At 40.8% G+C, this 26,704-nt stretch overlaps 2 protein-coding genes across 2 annotated transcripts in view; both read left to right on the plus strand.

Moving 5' to 3' along the window:
* The first annotated feature begins 9,576 nt into the window (after positions 1–9,576).
* Positions 9,577–20,068, plus strand: LOC100756127 (chromatin target of PRMT1 protein-like). Its single transcript, XM_035449360.1, is given in 3 exon segments — positions 9,577–9,619; positions 9,622–10,083; positions 19,561–20,068. Coding segments are annotated over 3 exon segments (792 nt in total). The 3' UTR covers positions 19,848–20,068.
* A 4,399-nt stretch (positions 20,069–24,467) lies between these two features.
* The window catches only part of LOC113837936 (chromatin target of PRMT1 protein-like), a 3,406-nt gene continuing 1,169 nt past the window's right edge, over positions 24,468–26,704 (plus strand). Inside the window, exons 1-3 of the mRNA XM_035449130.1 lie at positions 24,468–24,851; positions 25,959–26,073; positions 26,212–26,701. Of these exons, the coding sequence (XP_035305021.1) occupies positions 26,221–26,701 (481 nt within the window). The 5' untranslated portion in view covers positions 24,468–24,851; positions 25,959–26,073; positions 26,212–26,220. The remainder of the gene's footprint in view (positions 24,852–25,958; positions 26,074–26,211; positions 26,702–26,704) is intronic.

Consider the following 26,704-nt stretch of genomic DNA (forward strand, 5'->3'; position numbering starts at 1 on the left):
AAAGAATAGCAGTCAGCAACATCATCAACACAAGAGACTGCAAGAACACACTTGCAGATCCCCCCTGACCTTTTATTGAGAACAGGTGATCAACAGTTATCAAAGTGGAGTAGTGTTTGGTGGGGACCCTGTCATGGGCTCATTATCATACACTGTTTTATTTCCACAGGACATGAAGACATTTAAGATGGCTACAACAAAACCTTAAATCTTAGGAAATAAATGGTGGTTGGAGGAGTCCTGAAAATGATATAGACTCCATTTTTATTATCCCAAAAGACAATGTTTCTGAGCCTCAGTAAGGGGATATTTCTGATTCAATATATCCGGATTAAAGAAAATCAAATGAAGTCACCTACAGGTACCATGAAGAGTCTCAAAGGGCTTCTTCTTCTGTGGGTGACCTTTTGGAGGAGGTATAATCAGAGAATATTTCCAGGCGAGAACAGACTGAAGACTGCCTGATCCTTGAGGTGAACTCTACATATGAGGGTAACCAAGAAAGAATCCACAGAGAGTCTAAGACATACAAGTGTTAGGAATTACCCAGAAACTTAAAATATCCCTCTGGGCTTTTAGCACACCAGAGAAGACACAAGAATGAGAAGTCATTTTTCTGTATCTGGTGTCAAAATGGTTTTTGTAATCCCTCAGACCTGAAAGTACATTCTTTCATACACAAGCAAAATATGCCTTTCACATGTCATATATATGGAAGGTCTTTCAGACATAAAAATAATCAGCTAGCTCATGAAATATTTCTCACAGGATAGAAGCCTTACACCTGCTCCCTGTTTAATCAAAGCTTCCACCAATCATCCACATACCATGGGCAGAGGAGGAATTTCCACAAATCAGAATGAACTGTCTACCTTCTGGCATGGATGGGCTACAGGCTTAGTGTCCTTTCTGCACATGAAGAAACATGTAGCCTCTTAACAGCAAGCAGCCATTGTATATGTGACATGTCTCTTCAGGATTGCTCCATCTGTTGTCACATTCCATAGTCATGTGCCTGTAAAGAAGATGTGCAAATTTCTAATACTAAAAAATATTATGTAATTTTTGTCTTGTGTATATGAAATAAATAAATGGAAATGCAATGAAGAGGCCTCTTTAGAAGAGAATACAAGAATGAGAAGGGAAGAAAAGTAAGGTGCAGTGGTCATACGGGAGCAGAAAGGTGAAGTCAGGTGTAGATTAGAAGAAAGAATATGTGATAGGTAGGGTTTTAGTTGTGGGGTATTAGGGGAGGATGAGAGGGAGAAGGGACCTGGGATTCTCATGTAATTCAAATAAATGTCAATCTTGTTTGTAATTCAAATAAAATTCAAAATATTGAACAAAAAAGAAAAGGTCTCTTTAATAATATTTTTCATTTCCTGTGTGTGTCTGTGTGATTATCTGATTTTTTGGTTTTTGCCTTAGATTCATATATCCAGTGGACAATACAGGAATTAGTTGTCACTTCTTGAGTTTTACATTGAAAAATTGGCTTTATATACCAATCTGTCAGACCCCACAGATTCTAAACATTCTCTAGTCTCCAGGTCCATTCTTTGAAGGTGTTACTGCCATTGACCTGCTGTTCTCAGTGACTTTTGCTAACATGTTGTGGCTTCAAACCCGTGTCTTAGGCTTTGTATTTAAGGGCATTGCCTTCTCAGTCATGTTTCATCCTACAGGTGCTTACTGCTTAAAGTTCACTAATGTACTTCAGATAAGTAGACAGGAATCTGCCTTAGAAAATAAAAGCTTCAGTTGCTAAAAGTAATTCTGAAGAGCCACTCATCAGTTCCATTATATTCCCATCACAATCTTTATAGTTCTAGTCAAAGGACCACTAGAAATTTAGGGAATCTTGGTAGCTATATAAATGCTGTCCCAAGGAAATGAGAAGTTGATGGCAATGGTAAACATTTTTCATGGATAAACTCCAGAAACTATCATAAGGAAAGAAAAAGGGAATAATATCTATATTATGAAACAGGATTGTGTTCTTTTGGCTGAGTGAATTGTTGGGATCTGTGTATGACTTGGTGATTTCCCTGTGGAGACTGAGCAGTGTTCAAGTATCCAATACAATTTTTGTGGATGAATCATGATATTCCTCAGTGTACCTGGTGCTTGGTGAAGCATTAGAGGAAGACACCAGGAGGCTTAAATTTATTTTCCCTAATGTATATGTTATATATAGAAACTATATTATTTTACACATCAATCCTATTTCTCTCTCCCTCTCATCCTCAAAAGCTCTTCATTGAGACACCTGTCCCACCCCTCATCCACACCCCAGGATGGTGAGGCCTTCCATGGGGGATCATCAAAGATTATAATATTATTTGGGGGAGGGCATAATCTGAGAGAGTGGACCTCCATGAGGAATGGGATCCCAAAGTCCATTTATCTACTAGGGCTAGATACTGTTCAGAATTCCACTAACTTCCAGTCAACTAAATTAGCTATCAGCAGAAATGCCACATTTCACATTGAAGATTTTTTCTTGGCGCACATTATGGGTGATCCCTTCCTGAGAATTTGTCTTTCTTATCCCTTTTCCTATGGCCTGTTCTCCAGTTTTCTTTTTCCTATTGAGATTATATTTTTGTAGGTGCAGTCTCTCCAGATTTGAACATAAAGATTCCTAGATTGTTGCTGAGGGGATATTTTACTGTTTTTAATCTTTAGAGATTCTAGCCATTATGGGATTACAGAATTAGGTATTAGAACCAGAATATTTCTAATGCTTCCAAATAAGGTCCTATCCTAATATTGATCATGACCTGTATATGAGTGTGAGAGGGCAGAATAAAGCTGATAACAATAAGATTCTCTGAGGGCATCTTCTAGGTCTTCAGTGACTGCTCCTGGGCCAGCAGATTCAGAAGTTCAGTCATTCTCTGATACCCAGTCGGTTTAAGGCCACTCTTGTCTACATGAGTAGTTTTCTAAAGACAACAAAATTATCAAAACAAACAAAGTATAATCATAGACTTGGCTTATGATTTAGGCCACCTATTTAATCCTACGTTTAAACAATGGTTCTCTACCTGTTGTACTCCACAATGCTGGCCTGGGAGGGTACTTGACCTGACACAATAGTCATAGATCAGATATCTTTTATATAAGGTAAATGCAATGTTATAATTTAAAAGGTATCAAAATAAGAATTATGATGGTTCATCAAAAATAATTTTATATTTGGGTGTCAGCACAACATGAAAAATTGTATCAATTGGATGCAGCCTTACTATGGTAGAGAATCATTGTTCTAAGGTTGAATCAGAAGGATCCAACTATAATTTTGGGTAAAACACATACTCTAATCCTGTGGAATGTAACCACATGTAATATATGTCAAGAAAACATGTGGAGAGAATTTGCCTATCTCAGAAATAGCTTTTCAGAACTGAAAAATGAACTCATTTTATTCTGTCCATATTTTTCTTACATAAGTGCTTATAATCATAAGAAGTTTGAAGGGAAACATGTAAAATTTCTGGGCAGATCACTGCAGATCTTTTTTGCAACATATAGCTTCTCAGGAAAACCAACGAGTTCAGCAAACTGAAATGCTGAAGGAAGGCTTTGTCCTTCTTTCTATAAGAAAAAGTTAATTGTCAGAGACATGAAGTATCAAATATGTATTAAGATTACATCAAATGAATTCTGGTCCTGCCGCTCCACCATCTGGTAGAGAGCTAAGTCCCAGGGGCTCTTCTAGCACACCTTGCCGAATTTGCATCCGGTGACCTTCTACCACTAGAACCTTCCTGCCACTGAACCACCCAGAAGGACCTGGAGGCAGTACAAAGTAGTCAGCTTCATGGGCCAGCATTGTGGTCTTGCCCCTCCAGACAATGGGAGAGAGGGTGTGGGAAGGATAGAGCCTAGAACCCATAAACACCAGGATAGGAAGAGGTGCCTCCTAAACCCACTAGAAGAAGAGACAGGAAGACAAAATATAAGAACACATCCAACAACAGAAAGACTTATGTGATACAACGAGATTCTAGGGACTCTACACCAGCAATCCTTGAACATCCCAACAAAGATGAAACAGAAGAGAATGACCTTACAAACAAACTCATAGGAGTTATAGAGGCCCTGAAAGAAGATATGAGAAAACCCCTTAAAGAAATGGAAGAAAAATTAAACTAAAAAATGCAGAAAATCAACAATATTCTTAAAGAAAACAAGAAAACCCAAGAAAAAACAATCAAACTGATGAAAGAAAAAATTCATACAGTTTAAGAAATCTGATATAGAGAAAATAATGAAAACACAAATTGAGGAAAAGCTAGAAATAGAAAATCTGAGTAAATGATCAGCAACTACAGATGCAAGCATAAACAACAAAATACAAGTGATGGAAGACAGAGAGACAACATGCTAATTAACAAAATCAGAAATGAAAAGGTGGACAAAACAAAAGATACTGGGAAAATCCAGAGAATCATCTGGTCATACTTTGAAAGTTTGTACTCCACAAAATTGGAAAATTTAAAGTATAAAGATGATTTTTGGGATAAATATCAATTACCAAAATTAAATAAGGAAGAGATAAACAATTTAAATTGTTGTATAAGCACGAAAAAATAGGAGCAGTCATCCAAAGTCTTCCAACCAAAAAAAAAGCCCATGACCAGATGGTTTCTGCTCAGAGTTCTACAAGAATTTCAAAGAAGAGCTTATACCAATACACTGCAAATTGTTTCACACAATGTGAACAGAAGGATCATTGCCAAACTTTTTTTACAAGGCTACAATTACCTAGGTAACCAAGACACACAAAGACAAACTAAGAAACAGAACTACATGTCAACCTCCCTCATGAATGTTGATGCAAAAATACTTAATAAAACACCGGCAAATTGAATCCAAAGACACATCAGGAAAAACAGCCACAATGATTAACAAGGATTCATCCCAATGATGCAGAGATTGTTCAATATAAGAATATTCGGATTGTCTACCCAGATTTTCTAATCCCAATCATACCTCAGTTTGTGTTTTCTTCATTATCTCTATTAAAGTATTCATGTCATGAATTGTTACCTTCATTGGTTTGATTGTTTTTTCATGGCTTTCTTTAAAAAATATGTTAATTTCATTCATATTTTGTTATTTTTCTTTGATTTTTTAAGGTTCTCTTGCATACCTTCTTTGAGGATCTCTGTCTTTATCAGGAAGTTGTTTTTAAGGTCATTCTCTTCCACTTCATCTGCATTTGGATGCTCATGTCTTGCTGTTGTAGAGTCCCTAGACTTTGATTATCTCATAGGTGTTTCTGTTTTTGAATGTGTTTTTATATTGTCTTCTTCACATCCATTCTTCCAGTGTCTTTTCCTCTCCTCTTGGTTAAGAAACCAAGGTTGCCTTCGGGTGGTAGCAAGTAGGTCTAATATTCCGATGGCTCTCCTCTTCCCTTGTATGGAGGTTGAACTATCTGCTGGGCTTTGGCAGTCTCTGGCTTGCGCTGGGATCTGCTGGGATGGCATCCCTTGTGCTCAGTCCCTGGTGAGCAGCACACCAGAGGAGGGCCCAAAAGAGGTCCACTCTCACCTAGACCTGTGGGCAGAGAAGGAGACTAGGATGCAAGCTTTCTCTGGTTGGACTGGAACTGCTAGGTTAGGATAGCCTGTGCTAAGTCACCAGGACTCAGCTGGTTGCCAGAAAGGCAATGGAAGGCAGTTGGAACCAGGCCCACTCCTAGCTTGCTTGTTTACATTTTCTATTCCATATTAGTTTTTTGTCTTATCCTTTTTGGTTTTACAAGACAGAGTTTCTCCATGGCTATGGAGGATGTATTCAAACTAGCTCTTGTAGATCATGCTGGTCTAGAACTCACAGAGATACACATGCCTCTGCCTTCCAAGTGCAGGGATTAGAGGCATGCACCACCACTGCCCAGCTCAGAACAGTTTTTCACTTTGTTGTTTTTGTAAAACAGGATTTCTGACAGCCCAGTATTCACACAAACGCACCCAATAATGGTTGAAGACCCTGTACTCTAATTTTATGGCTTTTACTCCTCAATTTTGGGGTTATAGGGCTACATCACTACTTCAAGCATATGTTTTGTTTTTTTGCTTACTGTTGTTTTAAGAGACTTTCTGTCTCTTTAGGATAAGCTACAGGAATTCCTATGTAGTCTAGGCTGTGCTCAAGCTCACAAAGACCCGTCTACATAAGTTTACATAGTATTCTGAAGAAAGATCTGAGCAGGGATTAAAATTTTGTGCTGAGATTAAAGGCCACTGACTTTCTCTAAGAATTGTAATTGTTAGGTTGAATGTGTCCCTTGAAATTCTCAGGAAGGCAGTGAATAGTGACACTCATTGATATGTTTATTATTCTCATGAAAACAATCATTTTCAGACATATACCTCCATTTATTTAATTTATTAAAATATACAATATAAAAACAGGAATGAATACCAGTGCAGATAAATCATGTAATATTTATATTGAAGTTTCAATCATTTTTGCAAATTTTGGCTAATCCATTTGCACAATTTACAGGTCTTTCCTACTATGTGAAATTTGTTATTCCCCAGGAGTACAGTATCTTGACATTTTAGCAGTCAAAATTATTAGTGTTGTTGTTTTGGAAGACTAGAATTCATAAATGTAGACACTGATCTTTGTATGTTCAGATTAAGTATATTTTGAAAGAAGACAACAGAAATTGGGGAGGAAAAGTTAACACATAAATCAGGTGTCACAGTTGAACCTAATAATTAGCATGTTGGGAGAAGGGCACTTAGAGGGCACAAGTATTTCCTCAGAGATCTTCAATGCCTAAGGCAAGTTTTTATGTGTTTGAGGTCTAGCTGGTCTCAATAGGAGTTTCAGTACAGACTGGGATAAACAAACAGTGAAACAAAATCTTAAAACACAGAACGGCAACAACAACAAAAATACAAAAACAAATAGAAAACCTAAAGGGATTCCAGACAGCTGTGGGAGCCAACACTGAGTAGTTAGAAATGATAGAATTGGAGTGCAAAATCATTGTTATCCACCTGATTAAATTGTGAACAGACTAGGCTATACGATATATATTTCAAAAAAAAAGCTGTCCTTCTATGGCATAATCAAGATTTACATAAAGATGCAAAGCTGGGGCTGGGGTAGGATTCCATCTGCAATTCAAGCAAAGGGGAAAGGGGCTATTCCATCCCTAGTTAGCATATTAGTTTACTGTTTTACCTCTAGTTTTCTCAATCTATTAACACACAAGGACATGGCCTTAAATTTATATCCACCTGGGACTCACACTGATCCTCTAATATTTATCCACAATCTACATGCAGACCACACCCACACTTCAGTTTCACCCAGTCTGCAACCCCACTCTATGGATCCCTGCCCCAGATCATGATGTCTTTTTTTAATAGAGATAATGTATTCAGTGATGATTCCCATTGAGGCTGGAAAATTAACAGAGGCTTGATCCATCCTCTTGTATCTCCTTACCACATGAAAATCATAGATTGAACATATTTGTCTTTCATTGGTCATTGATCTCCTCAAGAAATTGGCCTCTAAGATTGCTGGACAGTGTTTCTCTTCTGTCATTCACAGATCCTTTACCCATAATTCATTCAATCATTCTCTTCCTTTTTTAAAATTGAGACAGGATCTCTCTTTATAGCACTGTGTGGTTCTCACTGTAGAAACAAGGCATGATTACAACACAATGGATATCCCCTTACATGTCTCCTGTGTGTTGGGATAGAAAATATGGTACATATATGCACCATAGTTACCCTTTCTTGATGATGAAAAGCCTTCTCTGCCTTAGATAATCCTGGGTGACATTCTATTTTCCTATTATAATTAGCATGTTGGGAGATGGTCACTTAGAGGGCACAATTATTTCCTCAATCTATTAACATACAAAAGGCCATCCTTGTTCTTCCTAGGCAATTAAGTTGTGTGGCCCTGGAGACCCTCCTGCTCAACTTAGTGATTAATAGGAAGAAAGTCCTGACTGCCACACCCAGGTACAATATGTGTGGTCTAATCTCATTCTCAAATCATTTGCATCATTGATTGACTCTCAAGCCAGGCAGTATAAAAGGAAGTGAACTTGCAGAGAACTTCAATTGGAGCAGAATAGATGCTTGGAGACATATCCGTTCCTAATGCTCCCTAGACTTACAGTGAAATTCATCCCAGAAAGAGGTACATTTGGAGAATAGTAACATTCCCATTCTTGGTGCCTTCAGTAGTGCGTTTTTTTTTTGTTTTTTTTTTTTTTTGTCATTGTTTGTGAGTTGTGGGAAAAGCTGCCCAAAATTACTACAAGATCCCAAAGATATAGTGTGGTCATTGGGTAACCATTCTTTTTTGTTTTTTCTTTTTTTATTTAATTTTTCACTTATTTGGTTTTGGAGGTTGGAAAGAGGGTTTTTCTGTGGAAGAGCTCTGGCTGTCCTGGAACTAGGTCTGTAGAAGAGTAGACCAGTCTGTCTAGAGATAAACATACCTCTGCCTTCTGAGAGCTCAGATGAAAGTCCTGACACACAGCTCCACATTCTGATAAAGGATATAACCTTTAAAAACCTGAATGATAGGAATTGCTGTCTTCCTATATGAACATGTCTTTGCTATCCTTAGAATCTAAGCTTGTTGTTTATTCCATTTTACTTTTTTTTGATATTTTGAGATCCATTTTCTATGTATTCCTTTAGATCCTATCCTGCAACTTGCTCTGTAGGTCAGTCTGGCTTGTATCTCCCATAGCTCAACCTGGCTCTGCCTCTGGAGTCTGGGATTCAAGATATGTACCACCTATTCCTGGACATTAGACATTCTCTTTTAATGATTTTCTTATGAAAGTGTTACACTGTGGCCCTTTGGAATGGGAGACAAGTGGAAAACTTAAAATTTGAGGTGTAGGCCGGGCGTTGGTGGCTCATGCCTTTAATTCCAGCGCTCAGGAAGCAGAGTCAGGCAGATCTCTCTGAGTTTGAAGGCAGCCTGATCTCCAGACCGAGTGCCAGGATAGGCTCCAAAGCTACACAGAGAAACCCTGTCTCGAAAAAAAAACAAAATAAAATGAAATCCAGAAACAAAAATTTCACAATTTACAAGGGGTGTACATATACCCTTGACATACTTCACACCATGGGGTTTCTTATTTCAGGCCTTCCATTCCTCTATCCTGGATTTTTCACCCTGATGAATCATGTATTGTTGCGCTGACATTAGCATATTTCTTGTGTCTAGAGTAAATTATGTAGGACTATGATGAAGTATTTTGTGTATGGAAATGATGGAACTTTGGTTGTTTGTATTAGGTCTCCATAATATCATAAGTACACCAATCAGGAATTTGCGGCGCAGAGGAAAGGCAGGAAAGGGAAGGCCTGAGGAGCAGGGGGATCAGCTGGCCAGATATGCAACCAAAGACGAGTGAGCTTTGCAGCATACTGTTTGAGCATCTAACCTAACTGCCCAGCTTGTTACCCCAGCAGCCCCTGTTAGCTGAGGTTAGCAGCACAAGTGGTGGCCACCCTTTGAGGAGGCCTGGCGTCTGTCTCCTTCAATTCTCAGGATTTCAAGATGGCTACACAGTCAGCACCGAAAGTTGTGCTAAAACTCACCACAACGTGTCTCTAAATGAGCGCTTTACTAATATTCTGAAGAACAAACAGCCGATGTCATTGAATATACGGGCTTCGATGCAGCAGCAGCAGCAGCAGCTAGCCAGTGCTAGAAACAGAAGACTGACCCTGCAGATGGAGAACAGACCCTCTGTCCCGACAGTATTAAAACTTAAGCAAATCTCAAAGCAGCGCCTGGGTAAGAGGAACATCCAGGCACGTTTAGGCCGACCCATAGGTACCCTGGCCAGGGGAGCTATTGGAGGAAGTGACCTACCCATCATCCAAAGAGTCTTGCCCCGAGGAGGACTACGTGGGGGACATGCCACCAGGACCCCGCTTAGGGTCAGGAAATTGCTCCAAGTTCAAAACCTGCTCCAAGGTGGAAGAGCCTTAGCTACAAGAATGGACTTAAGAAGAGGTGGTGTTCGAGGTCGTGGAGGTCCTGGGAGAGTGGGCCTAGGGCGTGGAGCCATGGGTCATGGCAGAATCTGTGGTAGAGTTCCGGCTATCATATGTCCAGGAAGAGAGGTCTTTGGAGGCAGAGGCCAAGGTCGTGGCCGAAGGACTGGTGCCCTCACTCGCCCGGTACTGACCTAGGAACAGCTGGACAACCAATTGGATGCCTACATGTCGAAAACTAAAGGACACCTGGATGCTGAGTTGGATGCCTACATGGCACAGACAGATCCTGAAAGTAAGGATTGAAGCTTGCCTGCCCACCTGTTAGACTCTTGTAAAAGTCACCACATATATTAAAAGAAAAAAAATAATCTTGAGAAAACATGAGAAGAAACCTGATTGATGCTGGGAGGACTTATAACAAAGGCTGTGGACTTACGTGCCACCAGTTGGCACATTTAATCTGTTCCCTCTACTTTTTGATACTGTGTTAAAGGAAACCCTATTTTCCTTTGATTTGGTTGAGTTTGTTTCCTTGTTTATCTAGTCACCCCGACTTCTGTTTGAACAGGACTGCATTGGCCTTGTGAGTGAACATTTTTCTAGCCCCTGACTCACCTGCCATATACTCTGACATATTAATATTTCCTTTGCTCATATTTATGATCCCAATAAAGGTCCCCAGAAGGAGCCTGTGTTGTCCATAATGTGTGGTCACTGGGATAGAGTACTGCATCTTCTTTCAGACTTCCTATTAATAACTAAAACGTAAGGGTTGTCTGCTCTGTTAAAGTGAAGTTAGTGAATTGGAAATGCTGGTGATGGGGAATGTACTGTGTAGGTTTATCTCATTGATTGTTACATAAAATACTGTTTGGCCAATGAGACAGGAAGTTATACAGGACGAGGAGTCAAAGAGGATTCTGGGAAATGTAGTAGAGAAGTGCTGATCCAGACAGGAAGTGACATAGCAAGCAGACTCGCATTTAAGCCAAGGAGAAACAGGAAGGGCCACACTTTTCCCCTCCACTTCTGCTCCAGTGGCACAATGTGATCCACCAGCAAGGAAGTGTGTCCAATAATGTGTCCGACAAGATGTCTTATAAAATATCTAGACTTATTATTATTAAGACAGAGCTAACAGATGAGTTTCCTAGTCCTTGGCCAAGCAGATTTGTACCTAATACAAGTTTCTGTGTATTCATTTGGGCCTGACTTAGATGAGCCGCTGGCATAAAACTCACACGTGGCGGTGGGGCTCAGGCAACTTTTGGCCAGAAGGTTTATTGAAACACAATGGTGTCAGTATGGGGATGACACATTCCCGAAGGTTTCCAGAGAAATAGGGAAACCTGCTGCCAAAGCCTACCTTGTCAGGCGTCTTAGAGGCATTGTAGCAGCTTCCATATGTTTGCTCCATCTTGATGATCTTGGGTGTTGGACTCGGCACTCCCAAGATGACAAAGACAGATCCAGAGGAACAAAAATCTCTAAAGGTTTACACTACATTAAAAAGTATATGTAGGCTTGTGAGAGAAGGAAGCAGAGGCAGACAGATTTCCACGGAGAAACACTGTCTAGGAAAAAAAACAAAAAACAAAAAAACAACAAAAGAGAATAGAAATAAAATAATAAAAAGCCCCACAAAGATGGAAAATAGAGAAAGAATCTGGATACTATATGCCATATTGTTGTCTTTATATTGTTTGAGTGCCAAGAACATATTTACTGATCATAAAATACATTTGATTCTAAGTATTGCTAAATTAATCCAACTTATACATTTTAAAAATGCTCTAACATCAAAATTTAAGTTTAGGGACAGGCTATTTAGAAATAAAGGTTTTGCTTGTATTTCCACAGAAAATGAAAAGCTATACATTCCTTCCAGACTAATAAGGTTCAATCAAGCAAGACTCCCTAAAGCTGAGACTACAGATACAAAATTACAGACAGCAAAAAAATTATGCACAATGTGATCCACCGGAAAGAAGGGAAGCCAATAAGGCATCCAATAAAATAAGTCTTATAAAGTATATAGATTTAAGATTATTAAGATTGAGCTAACAGATGAGAATCCTAGTCTTTGGCCAAGCCGCATTGTACCTAATACAAGTTTCTGTGTATTCATTTGGGCCTAACTCGGGTGGGCGGCTGTCACAATGCTCACACATGGATTTTGTGTGGCTCAGGTGGCTTTTGGCAGAAAGATTTATCATAACATGCTGGTAATACTACTGGGCCAGAAATGGCTTATTCATGGTAGTGACTTTGAGTTGGTAAAAGTTGGTGCTGCCTACATTGTTATTACATAAATGGTTGCTGACATGCTGAGTTAGATATGTACAATTCAAACCCAAAATAAGACTTTGTTAAGCTTTCCTTTTGGTTTTGTGTCATGTCCAAGAGGCTTGTGTTCTTCTAGTACAGAAAAGGCCATTTGGTGTGGCCCATGTGGCAGAATAAACAAGGGTGGGAGACTTTTCACAAACTAACTGCTGGGAAGGGGTTATATGCTGTTCGTGCTGAAATGCAGTTACCTGTGTGCGTCTGAACCAATCTTGGTCTAGTCCATAAAACTTGATTTATTTGACCCTCCTGAAGGTTTAAGTTCAACCATACTATGTCAGCTGTTCAGTTTCATTGGAATCTTGTCATTATAGCAAATGGCTTTCGACATTTGTCATTGGTCATTTTAGCAAATTGTTCCCACAAATTAAAAAAAAAACAGTGAGTAATACCCTTGAACCAATGGTACAGGAGACTGCTTCCTGTATATAACACCAGCAACAGGGACATTGAGATCTAAAATGAATGAATTGGACATCCTGAAACTGTGAACTTTCTGTAAGGCAGAGGACGCAGTAAGACACAATAATAGCCAATAGAATTTAAAAAACGTCATCAACCATACTTCTGAGAGAGGGGCGATATCCAAAATATACAATGAACTAAGGAGGATAGCCTACAAAACACCATAAAATGAAATTTAAAAGTAGGGTGTAGAAATATAGAATTCTCAAGAGAGGAATATAACATGGCTGAAAGAAACTTAAGAATGTGCTGAAAAGCATTTGCCATCAGCGAAATATAAATCAAAACAACTGTGAGATATCATCTTACACCAGCCAGAATGGCTAAAATCAAAAGCACCAATGAAACTCCATGCTGGAGAGGAAGTGAAAAAAAGGAACACTCCTTATTTTGATGTGAATGCCAACATGTAAGACCACTTTGGAAAGTAGTGTAGTGATTTCTCAGGAAAATTGGCATCAGTCTACTTCAAGATCCAGCAATTCCTCTCTTGGGAATATACCCAAAGCATTCATATTCATACCAAATGACATATGTTCAAATATGTTCATGGCATCATTGTTTGTAAAAACAATAAACTGGAAGCAACCTTGATGCCTCTCAGCTGAAGAATGAATAGAGAAAATGTGGTAACTTTACACAATACAGAAAAAAGCAATGGAATCTTGAAATTCCCAGGTAATTGGATGGAAGTAAAAGAAACCATCCTGAATGAGGTAACCCAGTCACAAAAGACGAACATCATATGTACTCACTCATATATGAATTTTCGACATAGAGAAAAGGATATGTCACTCTGCAAATCTCATCACCAAAGGAACTAGGAAACAAGAAGGATTCTAAGAGATGAATCATTTACCCTGGAGAAGTAATACCGGTGGGCACTCCTGAGGTAGTTTGAAGGATGAGGGTAGGGGAGAAGGATCTGGAAGAATGATAGGGGGAGGGGGGAGGAAAAGAGAGGAGGAAAGGTTGGGGCAGAAAGGTTGATTTGGGGTTGGGGGGTGCAGATAGAGGAGAGCAGGATGAGTGATGCGATAATAGAGGGAAGCCTTATAAGTACTTGGAGCGATCTGGCACTAGGGAGATTTCCAGAGATCTACATGAGGACACCAACTAACAATCTAGGTAATGGTGCAGAGCCTACCCTAAATGCCCTTCCTGGCTCAAAAGAATAAACATGCCATCCAGCAAGAACAGACAAAAAGTTCTCATGTGTCTCTAGGTGTTCAAAGAAGAAGAGCCATACATTATTATTATTTTCAGAGGACAAATCAGAGGAAGACAATAGGCAAAACATGTAATCTCAGCTACTTGGAAAACTAATTCTAGGACAGTGAAAGCTACAGAGTGACTCTGAGGTTCAACCATGGATACATGATCAGAATTTTTCTGAATTGTTAGACTGAATGATTTCAGTAAAAACCACGAGTTGGTCACTTCACACTCAGTCCTTGGGTGAATGTGCAAAAATACTGTAGCACCCACGTTATCACCATCTTAGATCCACTCTGATAATGAAACTCTACTCCAAGGACATGGCCTTAAATTTATATCTACCTGGGACTCACACTGATCCTCTAATTTTTATCCACAATCTACCAGGAAACCACCCCCACACTTTAGTTTCACCCAGTCTGCAACACCACACTATGGTTCCCTACCCCAGATCATGATGTCTTTTTATATAGAGATAATGTATTCAGTGATGATTCCCATTGAGGCTGGAAAATTAACAGAGGCTTGATCCATCCTCTTGTTTCTCCTTACGACATGGAAATCATGGATTGAGCATATTTGTCTTTCAATGGTCAGTGATCTCCTCAAGAAATTGGCCTCTAAGATTGCTGGACAGTGTTTCTGTTCTGTCATTCACAGATCATTTAACCCATAATTCATTCAATCATTCTCTTCCTTTTTTAAAATTGAGACAGTATCTCTCTTTATAGCACTGTGTGGATCTCACTGTCGAAACAAGGCATGATTACAACACAATGGATATCCCCTAACATGTCTCCTGTGTGTTGGGATAGAAACTATGGTACATATATGCACCAAAGTTACCCCTTCGTGATGATGAAAAGCCTTCTCTGCCTTAGATAATCCTGGGTGACATTCTATTTTCCTACTATAATTAGCATGTTGGGAGATGGTCACTTAGAGGGCACAATTATTTCCTCAATCTATTAACATACAAAAGGCCATCCTTGTTCTTCCTAGGCAATTAAGTTGTCTGTCCCTGGAGACCCTCCTGCTCCACTTAGTGATTAATAGGAACAAAGTCCTGACTGCCACACCCAGGTACAGTAGGTGTGGTCTAATCTCATTCTCAAATCATTAGCATCATTGATTGACTCTCCAGCCAGAGAGTATAAAAGGAAGTGAATTTGCAGAGAACCTCAATTGGAGCAGAGCAGAGCAGAGACTTAGAGACTCATCCATTCTTACTGCTTCCTGGAATTACTTTGAAATTCATCCTAGAAAGAGGTAAGTTTGGAGAATAGTAACATTCCCATTCTTGGTGGCTTCAGTAGTGTGTTTTTCTGTCATTGTTTGTGAGTTGTGGGAAAAACTGCCCAAAATTACTACGAGATCCCAAAGATATAGTGTGGTCATTGGGTAACCATTCTTTTTTGTTTTTTCTTTTGTTATGTTATTTTTCACTTGTTGGGTTTTGGATGGTGGAAACAGGGTTTTTCTGTGGAAGAGCTCTGGCTATCCTGGAACTAGGTATGTAGACCATTCTGTCTAGAGATAAACATACCTCTGCCTTCTGAGATCTCAGATGAAAGTCCTGACACACAGCTCCACATTCTGATAAAGGATATAACCTTTAAAAACCTGAATGATAGGAATTGCTGTCTTCCTATTTGAACATGTCTTTGCTATCCTTAGAATCTAAGCTTGTTGTTTATTCCATTTTACTTTTTTTTGATATTTTGAGATCCATTTTCTATGTATTCCTTTAGATCCTATCCTGCAACTTGCTCTGTAGGTCAGTCTGGCTTGTATCTCCCATAGCTCAACCTGGCTCTGCCTCTGGAGTCTGGGATTCAAGATATGTACCACCTATTCCTGGACATTAGACATTCTCTTTTAATGATTTTCTTATGAAAGTGTTGCCCTGTGGCCCTTTGGAATGGGAGACAAGTGGAAAACTTAAAATTCGAGGTGTAGGCCGGGCGTTGGTGGCTCATGCCTTTAATTCCAGCGCTCGGGAAGCAGAGTCAGGCAGATCTCTCTGAGTTTGAAGGCAGCCTGATCTCAAGACCGAGTGCCAGGATAGGCTCCAAAGCTACACAGAGAAACCCTGTCTCGAAAAAAACAAAATAAAATGAAATCCAGAAACAAAAATTTCACAATTTACAAGGGGTGTACATATACCCTTGACATACTTCACACCATGGGGTTTCTTATTTCAGGCCTTCCATTCCTCTATCCTGGATTTTTCACCCTGATGAATCATGTATTGTTGCCCTGATATTAGCATATTTCTTGTGTCTAGAGTAAATTATGTAGGACTATGATGAAGTATTTTGTGTATGGAAATGATGGAACTTTGGTTGTTTGACTGTATTAGGTCTCCATAATATCATAAGTACACCAATCAGGAATTTGCGGCACAGAGGAAAGGCAGGAAAGGGAAGGCCTGAGGAGCAGGGGGATCAGCTGGCCAGATATGCAACCAAAGACGAGTGAGCTTTGCAGCATACTGTTTGAGCATCTAACCTAACTGCCCAGCTTATTACCCCAGCAGCCCCTGTTAGCTGAGGTTAGCAGCACAAGTGGTGGCCACCCTTTGAGGAGGCCTGGCGTCTGTCTCCTTCAATTCTCAGGATTTCAAGATGGCTACACAGTCAGCGCCGAAAGTTGTGCTAAAACTCACCACCAAGGTGTGTAGGGAGCCGGTTCCTGCATTATCCATTACAATAATAGGTGCCTGAAGACACCAAGTTGTAAATTACTTCACAGGCGCTGGGTAATCTCCATTCCTTTGATCTCTGCCTATCCCGTGGCTCATTTTTGCCTGAGGAGCTAAAGCCATTCATAGGGTAACACGTCCCAGGCGGCTGGTCAGCCTTTATAAGGGATGGTTTTCTTGGTTTAGTGTCTCCGCTCAGTCTCCACTCTGGTAAAATGCATTAAAGCTTGTCTGCAGAAGGATCCGAGTGTCCCGTGTATGATTTCTTGCTGGCCAGAAATACAGAGCGCGCGGGACATATGGTGCCGAAACCCGGGAACATATGAACATCTCTAGCACCGCGGAGACCCCTTGGCTACAAGGCGGATTCAGAACTGCAGGATGGTAAATTCGGAGAGGTATGATTTTTCTGGACTTTGGCTTGGGAATGTTGCTATTGTGGGAGGTTAATATAGAGGCTTCTATGCTTTTACTAGGAGCTATTTTGACTTTTCTCACTGTTGTAGCAATCTTAAAGAAGTCCAGAATTACATATCAGAAACCGAATGTGGTGAGAGATGGGGCGCGCCTAACAATAAAATATAAGAAAAAAGGACCTCCCGGAATGTCTACTGACAAGGGAGTGTGTACAGCAACAAATAAGAAAAAAGGACCTCCTGGAATGTCTACTGACAAGGGAGTATGTAAAGCTTTAAATCTTGATAGCTCTGATGACTCTAAAAGCTCAAGAGATAAAGTTTTAAAAGGAACAGCTCAGCTGGATGAGGGAGAGACAGAGAAGGAGGGAGAAAGAATGGGGAATGGCCGGTCACACCCCGGTAAATTTAGGAGAGATGAGGACTCGGAACCTAGCCTCTGCCCTGCAACGAAACTGGAAGCCTTGGAGCTGAGCAGCTCAGACTCTAAGATTTTAGACTCTAACAAGGAAGCAGAGCTAGAGGAGGAGCTGCCAAAAATGAAAACAAATATGAGGCCATCGCCTGTTAATTCAGCGGGTGTACTTCTATCAGCACACCCACTATTTGGTACCGACTCCTTTTTACCATCAGAGGAGCGGAGAAAATTGCTGATGGCTTTCCCAGTCTATGATAGGGGAAAAGGCCATGCCTGCTATTCAACACTTCTTAAAGGCCTGGAATGCCTGGGGCTTTAAAGCCTCATTAACATTAACGCTGGGGGCCATACCGAGGCCAAGCGTCTCACCTCAAAAACTAAAAGGCCAAAAGGAAATGGTAAAATGGAAAGATATCTTAACTGATTTTTGGAAAGGCCCGGATCCTATTCTCATAAGATCCAGGGGAGCGATATTGTGTTTTCTCACAGGATGAAGAGAATCCCCTGTGGATCCCAGAAAGATTCAACCTGAAGAGCCTCTCCAGACCTTCAAAAGTCGGAACTCCACCCTCCCCCTGGAAATTGAGAGCCTCTATTGTTATCCAGATTAACTCCTGCCCTTGGCGGAGAGATTGTCACTGCTTAAGGGGTGGGGGTGTTATTGTTTGATGCAGCCGTTTGCGGATTGCTGTTATTTTTGGCTGGTCTGTGAGAAAAGGGGTGGGGGTATAATTGTTTGATGCAGCCGCTTGCGGATTGCTGTTACTTCTTTGGCTGGTCTGTAAGCTCCAGGGCTCAAACCAAGAGATTCGCCCAAGCGTTTATATTTTGGCTAACTATGCTTAAGCGATAGGCCGCCGGCCAGACAGCTCTTGCACACCCGGAGCCTAGGCTCACTGCACAGGGTAGAGTGTCTGGTCTGAGCAGCCCAAAGAGGGATGCTGAGCATAGGCATCACACAGAGTTGCCTATTATGCAGGCTTCTCTGGGAGGTACGTTGACCTGCATAAGGGTTACCTGCCCTGAAAATTCCCTTTCCCAGAAAAACGGCAGAGGACAGGTCGAGAGTACTTCGGGTCAAGCTAACAGCCTGATGGTGACTCCCGTACACAGTCTTAATGTTTGATTTTGGGAAGGTACAACCTCTGCCTCTATCCCTCAACATATGGGTGACCTATTTGCTTGTAATAATATAAAGCATTTTCATTAATTAATAAAAAAAGGGGGATATGTAGGGAGCCGGTTCCTGCATTATCCATTACAATAATAGGTGACTGAAGACACCAAGTTGTAAATTACTTCACAGGCACTGGGTAATCTCCATTCCTTTGATCACTGCCTATTCCATGGCTCATTTTGGCCTGAGGAGCTAAAGCCATTCATAGGGTAACACGTCCCAGGCGGCTGGTCAGCCTTTATAAGGGATGGTTTTCTTGGTTTAGTGTCTCCGCTCAGTCTCCACTCTGGTAAAATGCATTAAAGCTTGTCTGCAGAAGGATCCGAGTGTCCCGTGTATGATTTCTTGCTGGCGAGAAATACAGAGCACGCGGGACAAAGGTGTCTCTAAATGAGCTCTTTACTAATATTCTGAAGAACAAACAGCCGATGTCATTTAATATGCGGGCTTCGATGCAGCAGCAGCAGCAGCAGCTAGGCAGTGCTAGAAACAGAAGACTCACCCTGCAGATGGAGAACAGGCCCTCTGTTCCGGCAGTATTAAAACTTAAGCAAAGCTCAAAGCAGCGCCTGGGTAAGAGTAACATCCAGGCACGTTTAGGCTGACCCATAGGTACCCTGGCCAGGGGAGCTATTGGAGGAAGTGACCTACCCATCATCCAAAGAGGCTTGCCCTGAGGAAGACTACTTGGGGGACGTGCCACCAGGACCCCGCTTAGGGTAGGAAATTGCTCCAAGTTCAAAACCTGCTCCAAGGTGGAAGAGCCTTAGCTACAAGAATGGACTTAAGAAGAGGTGGTGTTCGAGGTCGTGGAGGTCATGGGAGAGTGGGCCTAGGGCGTGGAGCCATGGGTCATGGCAGAATCTGTGGTAGAGTTCTGGCTATGATATGTCCAGGAAGAGAGGTCTTTGGAGGCAGAGGCCAAGGTCGTGGCCGAAGGACAGGTGCCCTCACTCGCCCGGTACTGACCAAGGAACAGCTGGACAACCAATTGGATGCCTACATGTCGAAAACTAAAGGACACCTGGATGCTGAGTTGGATGCCTACATGGCACAGACAGATCCTGAAACTAATGATTGAAGATTGCCTGCCCACCTGTTAGACTTTTGTAAAAGTCACCATATCTATTAAAAGAAAAAAATAATCTTGAGAAAACATGAGAAGAAACCTGATTGATGCTGGGAGGACTTATAACAATAGGCTGTGGACTTACCTGCCACCAGTTGGCACATTTAATCTGTTCCCTCTACTTTTTGATACTGTGTTAAAGGAAACGCTATTTTCCTTTGATTTGGTTGAGTTTGTTTTCTTGTTTATCCAGTCTCCCCGACTTCTGTTTGAACAGGACTGCATTGGCCTTGTGAGTGAACATTTTTTTAGCCCCTGCCTCACCTGCCATATACTCTGACATATTAATATTTCCTTTGCTCATATTTATGATCCCAATAAAGGTCCCCAGAAGGAGCCTGTGTTGTCCATAATGTGTGGTCACTGGGATAGAGTTCTGCATCTTCTTTCAGACTTCCTATTAATAACTAAAACTTAAGGGTTGTCTGCCCTGTTGATGGTGAAGGTTGTAAATTGGAAATGCTGGTGATGGGGAATGTACTGTGTAGGTTTATCTCATTGATTGTTAAATAAAATACTGTTTGGCCAATGAGACAGGAAGTTAGACAGGACTAGGAGTCAAAGAGGATTCTGGGAAATGTAGTAGAGAAGTGCTGATCCAGACAGGAAGTGACATAGCAAGCAGACTCGTATTTTAGCAAAGGAGAGATAGGAAGAGCCACACTTTTCCCCTCCACTTCTGCTCCAGTGGCACAATGTGATCCACCAGCAAGGAGGTGTGCCCAATAATGTGTCTGATAAAATAAGTCTTATAAAATATATAGACTTATGATAATTAAGACAGAGCTAACAGATGAGTTTCCTAGTCCTTGGCCAAGCAGTATTGTACCTAATACAAGTTTCTGTGTATTCATTTGGGCCTGACTCAGGTGAGCCGCTGGCATAAAACTCACACATGGCGGTGGGGCTCAGGTGGCTTTTGGCCAGAAGGTTTATTGAAACACAATGGTGTCAGTATGGGGATGACACTTTCCCGAAGGTTTCCAGAGAAAGAGGGAAACCTGCTGCCAAAGCCTACCCTGTCGGGCGTCTTAGAGGCATTGTAGCAGCTTCCGTATGTTTGCTCCATCTTGATGATGTTGGGTGTTGGACTCGGCACTCCCAAGATGACAAAGACAGATCCAGAGGAATAAAAATCTCTAAAGGTTTACACTACATTTAAAAATATATGTAGGATGTGAGAGAAGGAAGCAGAGGCAGACAGATTTCCACAGAGAAATCCTGTCTAGGAAAAAAAAAACCAAAAAAACCAAAAACAAAAACAAAAGAGAGTAGAAATAAAGTAATAAAAAGCCACATAAAGATGGAAAATAGAGAAAGAATCTGGATACTATATGCCATATTGTTGTCTTTATATTGTCTGAGTGCCAAGAACATATTCACTGATCATAAAATACATTTGATTATAAGTATTGCTAAATTAATCCAACTTATACATTTTAAAAATGCTCTAACTTCAAAATTTAACTTTAGGGACAGGCTACTTAGAAATAAAGGTTTTGCTTGTATTTCCACAGAAAATGAAAAGCTATACATTCCTTCCAGACTAATAACGTTCAATCAAGCAAGACTCCCTAAAGATGAGACTACAGCTACAAACTTACAGACAGCAAAAACATTATGCACAATGTGATCCACCAGCAAGAAGGGAAGCCAATAAGGCATCCAATAAAATAAGTCTTATAAAGTATATAGATTTAAGATAATTAAGATTGAGCTAACAGATGAGAATCCTAGTCTTTGGCCAAGCAGCATTGTAACCTAATACAAGTTTCTGTGTATTCATTTGGGCCTAACCCGGGTGGGCGGCTGTCATAAAGCTCACACATGGATTTTTTGGGTCTCAGGTGGCTTTTGGCAGAAAGATTTATCATAACATGCTGGTAGTACTACTGGGCCAGGAATGGCTTATTCATGGTAGTGACTTTGAGTTGGTCAAAGTTGGTGCTGCCTACATTGTTATTACATAAATGGTTGCTGACATGTTGAGTTAGATATGTACAATTCAAACCCAAAAATAAGACTGTGTTAAGCTTTCCTTTTGGTTTTGTGTCATCTCCAAGAGGCTTTCTAGTACAGAAAAAGCCATTTGGTGTGGCCCATGTGGCAGAATAAACAAAGGTGGGAGACTTTTTACAAACTAACTGCTGGGAAGGGGTCATATGCTGTTCCTGCTGAAATGCAGTTACCTGTGTGTGTCTGAACCAATCTTGGTCTAGTCCATAAAACTTGATTTATTTGACCCTCCTGAAGGTTTAAGTTCAACCATATTTTGTCAGCTGTTCAGTTTCATTGGAATCTTGTCATTATAGCAAATGGCTTTTTTCATTTGTCATTGGTCATTATAGCAAATTGTTCCCTCAAATTAAAAAAAAAAAACAGTGAGTAATACCCTTGAACCAATGGTACAGGAGACTGCTTCCTGTATATAACACCAGCAACAGGGACATTGAGATCTAAAATGAATGAATTGGACATCCTGAAACTGAGAAGTTTCTGTAAGGCAGAGGACACACTAAGACACAATAACAGCCAATAGAATTTAAAAAATCTTCATCAACCATACTTCTGAGAGAGGGGCGATATCCAAAATATACAAGGAACTCAAGAGGATAGCCTACAAAACACCATAAAATGAAATTTAAGAGTAGGTTGTAGAAATATAGAATTCTCAACAGAGGAATATACCATGGCTGAAAGACACTTAAGAATGTCCTGAAAAGCATTTGCCATCAGCGAAATATAAGTCAAAACAACTGTGAGTTATCATCTTACACCAGCCAGAATGGCTAAAATCAAAAGCAACAATGATAGTCCATGCTGGAGAGGATTGAAGAAAAAGGAAAACTCCTTATTTTGGTGCGAATGCCAACATGTAATACCACTTTGGAAAGTAGTGTAGTGATTTCTCAGGAAAATTGGAATCAGTCTACTTCAAGATCCAGCAATTCCTCTCTTGGGAATATACCCAAAGCATTCACATTCATACCAAAGGACATATGTTGAAATATGTTCATAGCATCATTGTTTGTAAAAACAATAAACTGGAAGCAACCTTGATGCCTCTCAGCTGAAGAATGAATAGAGAAAATGTGGTAACTTTACACAATGCAGAAAAAAGCAATGGAATCGTGAAATTCCCAGGTAAATGGATGGAAGTAAAAGAAACCATCCTGAATGAGGTAACCCAGTCACAAAAGACGAACATCATATGTACTCTCTCATATATGAATTTTCGACATAGAGAAAAGGATATGCCTCTCTGCAAACCTCATCACCAAAGGAACTAGGAAACAAGAAGGATTCTAAGAGATGAATCATGGACCCTGGAGAAGGAATACCGGTGGGCACTCCTGAGGTAGTTTGAAGGATGAGGGTAGGGGAGAAGGATCTGGAAGAATGATGGGGGACGGGGGAGGCAGGGAGAGGAAGAAAGGTTGGGGCAGAAAGTTTGATTCGGGTTGGGGGGCGGATAGAGGAGAGCAGGATGAGTGATGCCATAATAGAGGGAAGCCTTATAAGTTCTTGGAGCGATCTGGCACTAGGGAGATTTCCAGAGATCTACATGAGGACACGAACTAACAATCTAGGCAATGGTGGAGAACCTACACTAAATGCCCTTCCTGGCTCAAAAGGATAAACAAGCCATGCAGCAAGAACAGACAAAATGTTCTCATGTGTATCTAGGTGTTCAAAGAAGAAGAGCCATACATTATTATTATTTTCAGAGGACACATCAGAGGAAGACAATAGGCAAAACCTGTAATCTCAGCTACTTAGAAAACTGTAATTCTAGGACAGTGAAAACTACAGAGTGACTCTGAGCTTCAACCATGGATACATGATCAGAATTTTTCTGAAATATTAGACTGAATGATTTTAGTAAAAACCAGGAGTTGCTCACTTCACTCTCAGTCCTTGGGTGAAAGTGCAAAAATATTGTCTGCACCCACCTTATCACCATCTCAGATCCACTCTGATAATGAAACTCTACTCCAAGGGCATGGCCTTAAATTTATATCTACCTGGGACTCACACTGATCCTCTAATTTTTATCCACAATCTTCCAGCAAACCACCCCCACACTTCAGTTTTACCCAGTCTGCAACACCACCCTATGGTTCCCTGTCCCAGATCATGATGTCTTTTTATATAGAGATAATGTATTCAGTGATGATTCCCATTGAGGCTGGAAAATTAACAGAGGCTTGATCCATCCTCTTGTATCTCCTTATGACATGGAAATCATGGATTGAACATATTTGTCTTTCAATGGTCAGTGATCTCCTCAAGAAATTTGCCTCTCAGATTGCTGGACAGTGTTTCTTTTCTGTCATTCACAGATCCTTTAACCCATAATTCATTCAATCATTCTCTTCCTTTTTTAAAATTGAGACAGGATCTCTCTTTATAGCACTGTGTGGATCTCACTGTCGAAACAAGGCATGATTACAACACAATGGATATCCCCTAACATTTCTCCTGTGTGTTGGGATAGAAACTATGGTACATATATGCACCATAGTTACCCCTTCTTGATGATGAAAAGCCTTCTCTGCCTTAGATAATCTTGGGTGACATTCTATTTTCCTAATATAATTAGCATGTTGGGAGATGGTCACTTACAGGGCACAATTATTTCCTCAATCTATGAACGTACAAAAGGCCATCCTTGTTCTTCCTAGGCAATTAAGTTGTCTGGCCCTGGAGACCCACCTGTTCCACTTAGTGATTAATAGGAAGAAAGTCCTGACTGCCACACCCAGGTACAGTAGGTGTGGTCTAATCTCATTCTCAAATCATTAGCATCATTGATTGACTCTCAAGCCAGGCAGTATAAAAGGAAGTGAATTTGCAGAGAACCTCAATTGGAGCAGACCAGAGCAGAGGAGAGACTTAGAGACTCATCCATTCTTATTGCTTCCTGGATTACCTTGAAATTCATCCTAGAAAGAGGTAAGTTTGGAGAATAGTAACATTCCAATTCTTGGTGGCTTCATAAGTGTGTTTTTTTGTCATTGTTTGTGAGTTGTGGGAAAAGCTGCCCAAAATTACTATGAGATCCCAAAGATATAGTGTGGTCATTGGGTAACCATTCTTTTTTGTTTTTTCTTTTGTTATGTTATTTTTCACTTGTTTGGTTTTGGATATTGGAAACAGGGTTTTTCTGTGGAAGAGCTCTGGCTGTCCTGGAACTAGGTCTGTAGAAGAATAGACCATTCTGTCTAGAGATAAACATATCTCTTCCTTCTGAGAGCTCAGATGAAAGTCCTGACACACAGCTCCACATTCTGATAAAGGATATAACCATTAAAAACCTGAATGATAGGAATTGCTGTCTTCCTATATGAATATGTCTTTGCTATCCTAAGAATCTAAGCTTGGTGGTTATTCCATTTTACTTGTTTTTTTTTTTCATATTTTGAGATCCATTTTCTATGTATTCCTTTAGATCCTATCCCGGAACTTACTCTGTAGTTCAGTCTGGCTTGTATATAACATAGCTCAACCTGGCTCTGCCTGAGGATTTCTGGGATTCAAGATTTGTACCACCTATTCCTGGACATTAGACATTCTCTTTTAATGATTTTCTTATGAAAGTGTTGCACTGTGGCTCTTTGGAATGGGAGACAAGTGGAAATCTTAAAATTTGAGGTGTATGCCCAGGCGTTGGTGGCTCATGCCTTTAATTCCAGATCTCGGGAAGCAGAGTCAGGCAGATCTCTCTGAGTTTGAAGGCAGCCTGATCTCCAGACTGAGTGCCAGGATAGCCTCCAAAGCTACATAGAGAAACACTGTCTCGAAAATACATAATAAAATGAAGTCCAGAAACAAAAATTTCACAATTTACAAGGGGTGTAGATATACCCTTGACATACTTCACACCATGGGGTTTCTTATTTCAGGCCTTCCATTCCTCTATCCTGGATTTTTCACCCTGATGCATCATGTATTGTTGCCCTGACATTAGCATATTCTTGTGTCTAGAGTAAATTAAGTAGGATTATGATGAAGTATTTTGTGTATGGAAATGATGGAACTTTGGTTGTTTGACTGTATTAGGTCTCCATAATATCATAAGGACACCAATCAGGAATCTGCGGCGCAGAGGAAAGGCAGGAAAGGGAAGTCCTGAGGAGCAGGAGGATCAGCTGGCCCGATCAGCAACCAACGACGAGTGAGCTTTGCAGCATACTAACTAACTAAACTAACTGCCCAGCTTGTTAGCTCCAGCTGCCCCTGTTAGCTGCGGTTAGCTGCAGAAGTTGTCGCCACCCTTTGAGGAGGCCTGGCGTCTGTCTCCTTCAATTCTCAGGATTTCAAGATGGCTACACAGTCAGCGCCGAAAGTTGTGCTAAAACGCACCACTAAGGTGTCTCTAAATAAGCGCTTTACTAATATTCTGAAGAACAAACAGCCGATGCCAGTGAATATGCGTGCTTCGATGCAGCAGCAGCAGCAGCTAGCCAGTGCTAGAAACAGAAGACTGACCCTGCAGATGGAGAACAGGCCCTCTGTCCCGGCAGTATTAAAACTTAAGCAAAGCTCAAAGCAGCGCCTGGGTAAGAGGAACATCCAGGCACGTTTAGGCCGAACCATAGGTACCCTGGCCAGGGAAGCTATTGGAGGAAGTGACCTACCCATCATCCAAAGAGGCTTGCCCCGAGGAGGACTTCATGGGGCATGTGCCAACAGGACTCCGCTTAGGGGCAGGAAGTTGCTCCAAGGTAAAAACCTGCTCCAAGGTGGAAGAGCCTTAGCTACAGGAATGGACTTAAGAAGAGGTGGTGTTCGAGCTCGTGGAGGTC

Source organism: Cricetulus griseus, chromosome 9 (genome assembly GCF_003668045.3).
Source record: "Cricetulus griseus strain 17A/GY chromosome 9, alternate assembly CriGri-PICRH-1.0, whole genome shotgun sequence".
Taxonomy (NCBI): Eukaryota; Metazoa; Chordata; class Mammalia; order Rodentia; family Cricetidae; genus Cricetulus; species Cricetulus griseus.